The following is an 8583-nucleotide window of genomic DNA, read 5'->3' on the forward strand; positions in this document are numbered from 1 at the left end:
GGGATAATTATCCTTTTACTTTATGTTAAAGTGTAGCCCAGAGCCTAACCTTGACCCTGACCTTGAGCATAAAAGGTTCAGGCTGATGTTCCAAGATTTTTTTTGAGAAAAAAGGAAACCTTATCGAAAAATGTGGCAGTTAAATGTCAATAAATCCTTGATCTATATTTTGGGGAAATCACAATTGGTTAAGGGATTTAAAACTATGATTGCGTCTTTTGCCTAAGAAGAAGGAATTTAATGATCAAGACACATGTACACCAGTTGGGTATGTTTATTGTTGAAAAGTTTCGCATACACAGTAGACTTCTTCAGTTAAATACGGAGGCAGCAAGTGTAGTAGTGAAGTGAAGATATAATCAATCCATCAACCTTGGAGAAATAGTATTTGAGGTGGTCAGTCCCTCAGACCATGGGATTGAACGCTTCTCCAGGTTGAGGGACTGACCACCTCAAATACTATTTCTCCACAGTTGATGGACTGATTACATCTTCACCTCACCACTACTGCTGCTGTTTCCATACTCATTCTCCTCTGCAAAAATTATTACACAGTAGTGCCAAAATTATTATACACACTGGATCCAAAATTATTGCATACACTGGTGCCAAAATTTTAAGTCACAGCATCTGAGGAATGGGATGGAACCATGCTTGATCCGAGGAAGGAAAGAGGAGCTTCAGTTCCATGAATCAAGAGCTCTTCCCTTAAAGAGTCAGGGAATCGATACTCCTAAATTAAGTGGAAGAAGCCTGTTTAAGTCTTCTTACCTACTTCAATTTCCAATAGTATCTCCCTTCAAGAAGTGTCTTGAGGCTGGAGAAGCTCTCTCGATCCAAGGAACTGGAGCTATCTTCCTCTTCTCATCGAACCTGGTTATTATCCACCCCCTAGGTGCTGCATGACTCCTGTGGGTTTAGCGATTTAACAGAAATATTAATAATGATTAGGTTGTAGTTTAGATTTGTCTTCAAACGTTGAGCAGAAAAAACTGGTGGATCCAGCCAGGTCACTGACTGGTTACTGCAGCCAGGTCATTCAATGGTTACTACAGCCAGGTCACTGACTGGTTACTGCAGCCAGGTCACTGACTGATTACTGCAGCCAGGTCACTGACTGATTACTGCAACCAGGTCATTCTCTGGTTACTACAGCCAGTGTGACCCACTGTTAAAGGTTACATACAGTCGAAGAAACAGCGCCTTTAAAGGTCACCATCGACGCTCAGCAGGTCACAGTCCCACCACTCGTGAAGTTTTCAGAACACCTGTGGAAGCTTAATTATCTTCAGTGTCTCAAAGGTGTTGTTGTGGCAGGAAAGATAAAACACGTTAGGGGAACCTCTCCTGCCACAACGTCATCAGCTTGATAAGGTGCCTGATAAGATGACCTTCACTTATAGTGAAGACTATCTTAATATGTAGCAATGGGCAAATTAACATCAAAAAGGGAGTTTAAGAGATGCGCTAAAACTCCAGAGACTCACGGTTCACTAACTCCAGAGACTCACGGTTCACTAACTCCAGAGACTCACGGTTCACTAACTCCAGAGTCAGACTAAGAAGATACTAGTTTGAAAACAGTATGGGATAAAATAATCAGAGTGTGATACTCTAATACAGAGGGAATCCCCAAGAAATGTAAAATCATGAAAGAAAGAGTAGGAGAGGAAAACCTTGATAATGTAGCTATCACAGAAACAAAACTTGCATGTATAATAAATTAAATGAGCCACAGAAAGGTGGAGTTTGAACCCACAGCAAGTGAGTCCTAAAAAAAGCCAGTGCATAACCCTCTGGACCATGGACCACATCAGACTTGAGAGTCAGAATTATACACGCAGTATCAACAATATCAAGGATGTGGGACTCAAATTCTTCACACCGTGTGAACCACATCAAGGACATGGGATACAGTCACTATAGTATCTACAAGAGAACTTAGAGTACATGGAAATAAAAAAAGATAACAGAATGCACTGTGTACCAAGGTTATCTTCCTGGGAAAAAGGAATCTATTTTTTTCTCAACCAGGTACTGCATCATCTGGTACCTTGGCAGCTGAAGACCGTCCTCAGCAATGTCAGATATTTACTTTTGGCTGAAGACCGCGGGTCAACACCGGTGTTAACGCTTAATTGTAAAGATTGGTTATTTGAATATCTGATAGTCCATCTGACAATTTGTTTGACAGTGTCTGACAGTCTCTGATAGTCTGTCTGATAGTCTGTTTGATAGTATGTTTGATAGTCTGTTTGACAGTCTATTTGCCAGTCTAGTCACAACAAAAGTATATTCACCTAGTTTTTTCACTCCAAATTTTTGGATTAGACAGGATTATTATGCACAAATTCAGATTAATTGACGTAATTCAATCAGAATATCAAAAAATAATCACATGGTCGTACAGTTCCTGGGGACTTCAAGGTAAACAGTTCTGATACAAGACAAGGAAGATTAGCTCCGTTTTTGCTGGGCTCAAGAAGCCTTCATTAGCATCTGGGCATTCCACTGGACCTCATACCCTAGACTAGGAACCCTGACCATGTACCCTGGACCAGATACCCTAAACAAGGTACCCTGGAGTAGGGTCCAGGACCTCCTGTAAATGTTGAAAGTTATGCTAATGATAATATCCGAGGATATGTTTTCTTTAAATAGTTTAAAAAACCTTTATCAGTCTAATACAGAGAAGAATGGTTGAGCATCATGAGTCTGAGGTAATCAGTCCTCTTAAACAGTTCATCTTGCGAACTTTTACAGGTTTTCACACATCCTTCACTGTGTTCATATGAGTGAGAAAGGGAAGCCTGGTAAACATTTTGCACTCTGGCAGGATTTGCTCTCAAGTCTCCTAAACATGGATGATGGTAAGCAAATATTTCTATCTTCTACTTACATTCCGGCCTACTGGCCCATACGTGACATGGACCTGCCTCGCATGGGCCAGTAATCCTGTTGCAGTGTTCTTCCTTATGTTCTTTCCCGAGTGTTTCTTGTTCTTAATCCCAGTGCACCAGGAAAACTGATTAGAAATCTCTGAATTTATATGTCGTAGAAGATGAATAAAATGCCTATAACAGGTTGGTCTGTATTCTAAAGGCCGAAGTAATTACACTAAAATTTAGAGAAAAATGGCTCATTGATGAGCAATTTAGATCGTTTGGAAATCACCTCCTCTTGTATTTACTGCTGAAATTGAAAATTTAGAATTTGATCAAAATTATTTTCATATGTATTGTAAAGGTAATATTTTTTTGAAAGCAGCCTATGAGGGACTATTTCCTTCAAAATGGGGTTATGGTGCATATAAAGTGTATATAGATAGAAGCAGATTGGAGCACTAAACGTGAGAAATACAATGCTTGCACCCTGAAAGATGGGTGGGAATACAGATAAATGGTTCAGACAATCTACGAGCTGATAAATTAGACATTTATGCAACATTTTGGTATCTTTATTGTGGAAATGTTTCACCACACGGTGGCTTCCTCAGTCCAATACAGAGAAGAATAGTTGAAGAGCAGAAATCCAGTGCTGACCTTGCTACTGGCATGTCACAGTCGCTGTACCTCAAGAATTATCCCTTCGATCCCCGTCGGGAAGGGGAAATTGTAACCTACACACCATCACTTTTACTCTTTCATGATGCTTTCGTATCGTGTAAAGATTAAACCAACCAGTGAAGTCATAAATGACTTGACCAAACGAGCCCTTGCTGCCGCTGTAAGGACTTGCTTGCAGGTCAAATTCACAGCAATCCACTCTGTGATGGACTCCTTTACTGTTGTCTGTACTGATGACAATGAAGCATCTGAACTCGTGGACGACACCACAGTGAAGACTCTCAGTGACCCATAATTCAACGTATCTCCTTTACCTTTCCTGCTGGCAAAACATTCTGTTTTCGTCAAATGGTTGAAGAAGGTCATCATATCCCTATCAACTGCTGACTTAAGACCTCTATTGAGAAACAAAACACTTGGGCTTCGATTGACAACATCACCAAAATTACAAACGCTTCTTGAATAGTCAAACTTACTTTTTTTAACATCGATGTGGCTACCAAAAAGCGCTTTCTGATGGCTTACCATATTCATCTACAACACACAGAATCAGAACGTTTTGCTCATGTCTCACTCTGCTGGAACTGTTATTCATACCATCACTCAACGACCGACTGTCCCATTAAAGACAAGAAATTATGTTCTAACTGCAGAAAAGGTCATGATTTCAAAGCCTGTTCCACCACCAATGCCACTCCAACCTGCCTCAACTGCAAGGACACTCATCATACTCATGCAGCCAAATGCCCACTAAGGAAGGAAGTGCTGACTAAGAAAATCAAAGAAGCTAAGAGCAGCAGCCCCAAATCACTGACATACGCCGCCATAACAAAACTACAGTCTGATACCATGAAAATTCTTCAAGCTACACAACAGCCATCTCTATCCAGCACCTCCCTCTCTCCACTTCCAGACGCGGCTCCCTCCAAGGTGCTGTATCGCATGGTGTATGATGCGCGCCTTGCGAATGCAGCCAACCCAGGCACATTCAACCCCACCATCAATGAACTATTCAGACTTAACAACATACCTGCCTTCGTTTTCCCTGACTGCACACGTTCATCTGACATCCTCAGGATTCTTCCTAACGTCGTTAACTTCACTACTCCTGCTGACCTGTCTCCTACGGCCCAAGCAACTGTTCCCGCACCTTTCACAACCTCCGACACCACCGCTCTTGCCGCCTCGACCATCTCTTGCCAACCTGATATTACACCACCAGTGCACCTCTCCACTGCGCCTGTCGACCCTCAATAACTTGCTAGCACCATGGTAGACTCGTCTACTGAATACACATCAGAAGAAGAAGATATTGAGGACTCTAGCACACCAACATAGGAAAGCCTTTCATTCTACACTGCTTCATCAAATGCTGAGCCTCGGTGCAGGAACTGTCAAGTTTTCCTGTGAACAAGCTCATCACTTTACATTCACCCAAGTTCTGGAATCCCTCAAGCCTCTACGGTTCACCTTTGGAAACAAGACAAAACTTTACCACCTCTCTAGAAGCAACTTCAAGAATTATGAGAATGGCTCTTCTACAAACCTGTCACCTTAATCGCGTCAAATAACACCACCACTGTGCAGGCTTCTGATGTTCTTACCTGCCTGTCCTGTCCAGCGACGTAACCTAATGCCAGCTTGTTAAGATTGAAGGCCATTGCAACTGAGGCTTTTCTTCCTGACTTTTAGTCTGTCCCATGATCACCTAGCTGCTGGGTTAAGCCTTGGCACTTTCTCTACGACTGTGGACACTCCTCTTTGCCTGTCCCATCTTCCCAGCTCACCCCACATGGGGTCTTACCTAAACTTTCTTGTCATGTCTTGAAGATCAGAAGGAATTTGAAGTAATCAAGCCATCAATCTTGATGAGTTTCAATTCTAACTTTCATCTGATGGATACAGACACTTCTGGCAAGATAGTTACTGACTACGTGATGGTGAATGTGTTTCCTTCATTGTGTTATCTGACATTGGTGGGAACCAGCTGATGTAAAAAGAAACAAAAAAAAAAAAAAACGAAAGCGAAGGTTCGGCCAACTGGTTCCTTTCACAGTGTGGGAAACATACCACCTGAACAAGCCAAAGATATATTATCTTTCAATCATTTTTTTGCTGCACTTGTCTGAAACATTGGAAAATGTTTTGTGGGCTATCAGATGGAAGATATATAAGAGGTTGAGTTTGTGTGGTCCAGCTCCAGTGTCCTCTACAGCAGACATGACTGGTGTCCTGGTGAAGACCTGCCTGCTGGGGGCCCTGGCCCTCACCCTCCTACACTCAGGTACTGTATAAGCTGAACATTAAAATGGTATACGCTACGTTCTCACTCACACACAAAAATATATACACAGAGTTTCAAATGTCAGTAATTTATAAATCGTTATCCAGTTTTGAAATACATCTTGTTCTTAAAGAAGCATTGCTGGCCACCACCTTTCTTCTTCAATTAGGCCAACGTTGTTTTTCTTATAAAAATGAATCGAACTTTGAATTTACCACTGAACACAAACCAGACATGTAACTAGTGAGATTGCTAGATGAGTTGAGGTCTATGTATTGACATTTTCCAAGTGATTTAACTACTTTACGTTGTATTGTGTTGACAGGAGCGCAGGCGCAGTGTGACAACGTTGAGATTATTAACGAGTGGGAGGATAATTACCAGGCTGACTTCAATGCACCAGCTCCCATAGACATTGAAGACCTTTCTGTGGAGATGACCTTCAGTAGACCAGTCGACGAGATTGTGGTAAGTCCCCTGCTCACCTAACATCAAGGTCTACCATCACCAGAAATTAAGTACTGTAAACAAAGACTAGAACTACTGTCTGATTCTTTTCGGTTATCCTAGATAATTTACACAGATGTTACTATGTATGATAATTTGTGTGTGTGTGTATCTGTATCTAAGTAAACTTACTCTCTGTCTTAGCTTACCTATTGTATGGAGTTCAATACACATTGTGAGGCGTATATTATTTGACGATACATGTCACAGGCAATATGGCGCCACATTCAGATACCGCCTCCTGTTTTCCATCATATTATCATGATACTGACAGTTGTATTATATATCTGGACCATTCCAGATGTATATCTTCTTCACTTATCTTATAGTAAAGCAATTATTCCAATACTATTTCCATCGGGAGCGATTACACACGATTACTATCATGAACTGCTCACTGGTCCAATATTCACGGTACGCCATCTTTGATGCTTCTTCCAAAACCTTTATCTTATACACATATTTTCATTTAAATTTAGTGATATATTTAGGTGTGTGATACATTTTTCTTTTCCGAATATTATTTTTTTTCTTAATATTACACCAATTACACTTAATTTCTCACAGTATATAGGAAAATTATAGTGATTTATCACCTTTTAAAAGTCACACCAATATTTTACCCACCTGCACTACTATATATAAACATTATCCCTATCAACATTATCCCTATAGACATTATCCCTATCAACAATATCCCTATCAACATTATCCCTATCAACATTATCCTTATCAACATTATCCCTATAAACATTATTCCTATCAACATTATCTCTATTAACATTATCCCTATCAACATTATCCCTATAAACATTATCCCTATCAACATTATCCCTATTAACATTATCCCTATCAATATTATCCTTATAAACATTATCCCTATCAACATTATCCCTATAAGCATTATCCCTATAAACATTTTCCCTATAAATTATTACACAGAAGTTACAGGGAAATTATCATAATTTTCTGCAGTTATGTAAATTTAGACATTTGTGTCATTTCATGTGTGTAAATTGGTAAAATTTGATATCGAAGTTCTAACTTCTTTTTTGTAAACCAAGTTTAAATTTTTAACAATATTTATCTTTTGCACTTGACACCGACTTGGAACTTTGTTGTCTTGCAAAACTTTTTTTTGAGAATAAACAAGTGATTTATAAGTATATTTTTATTTTTTAGTGGATTAAAAACAAGACTATGGCTACTGAAGGGATTTCATTAAGAAGACGTTTCGCACACCAGTGACTTTAATCAATGTTTCGATCAAGCCCCTGGTGGCCAAATGGCCTTAGTAAATATTATGTCTTATTAACGTACTTCCCCTTCTAAAATTACATTGTTACACATTGGAAAAACTGTAAAACTGTATTTGACACAGTTTTTGACTTTGGTGTCACAGAACTACTCAGGTGACGTTACCAAGATTGATGATTACCACTTTATCCTCACCTTCCCGGGAGTCAACCTCAATGCCGGGGATAACATCATGTACAGATTCCAAGTTGTGTACCCCAGCTTCCTGCCTCTGGTTGTTACTGAGGTGGTGAACGGCGTGGAGATCTGTGGTGAGTGATGCTGTTGTTGATCTGTGGTGAGTGATGCTGTTGTTGATCTGTGGTGAGTGATGCTGTTGTTGATCTGTGGTGAGTGATGCTGTTGTTGATCTGTGGTGAGTGATGCTGTTGTTGATCTGTGGTGAGTGATGCTGTTGTTGATCTGTGGTGAGTGTGATGCTGCTGTTCTGTGGTAAGTGATGCTGTTGTTAGTGATCTGTGGTGAGTGATGCTGTTGTTGATCTGTGGTGAGTGATGCTGCTGTTCTGTGGTAAGTGATGCTGTTGTTAGTGATCTGTGGTGAGTGATGCTGTTGTTGATCTGTGGTGAGTGATGCTGCTGTTCTGTGGTAAGTGATGCTGTTGTTAGTGGTTGATGTTGCCAGTGGTGTGTGTTGTTGATGGGTGATGATGATGTTGAAGACACTGATGTAGGATGTTCTTGCTATTGTTTTTACTGTTGTAGTTAATGTTGGTGATAATATATTATTATTATATTCATAAGGTACCACTAAACTCAGAATACAATATACCTACAACTCTTGCTGTATACATTGTATATTGTGATGTAAATGGTTTAGAAAATCGACAAGTTGAAGAATGAGACACTTGTGAAACATTTGGGATCTTTACTGAGGAAACGTTTCGCCAGCCACTGGCTTCTGTGTTGG

The 8583-nt window shown here is 40.1% G+C and overlaps 1 protein-coding gene across 1 annotated transcript; it reads left to right on the top strand.

Moving 5' to 3' along the window:
• Nucleotides 1–5696: 5696 nt before the first annotated feature.
• Nucleotides 5697–7925, top strand: LOC138852081 (uncharacterized; the record flags this gene model as incomplete). Its single annotated transcript, XM_070081719.1, is given in 3 exon segments — nt 5697–5850; nt 6176–6318; nt 7760–7925. Coding segments are annotated over 3 exon segments (373 nt in total), but the record flags the coding sequence as incomplete, so codon positions are not given.
• Nucleotides 7926–8583: the final 658 nt, after the last annotated feature.

The sequence above is a fragment of the Cherax quadricarinatus genome, unplaced genomic scaffold (assembly GCF_038502225.1).
Source record: "Cherax quadricarinatus isolate ZL_2023a unplaced genomic scaffold, ASM3850222v1 Contig3798, whole genome shotgun sequence".
Lineage (NCBI taxonomy): Eukaryota > Metazoa > Arthropoda > Malacostraca > Decapoda > Parastacidae > Cherax > Cherax quadricarinatus.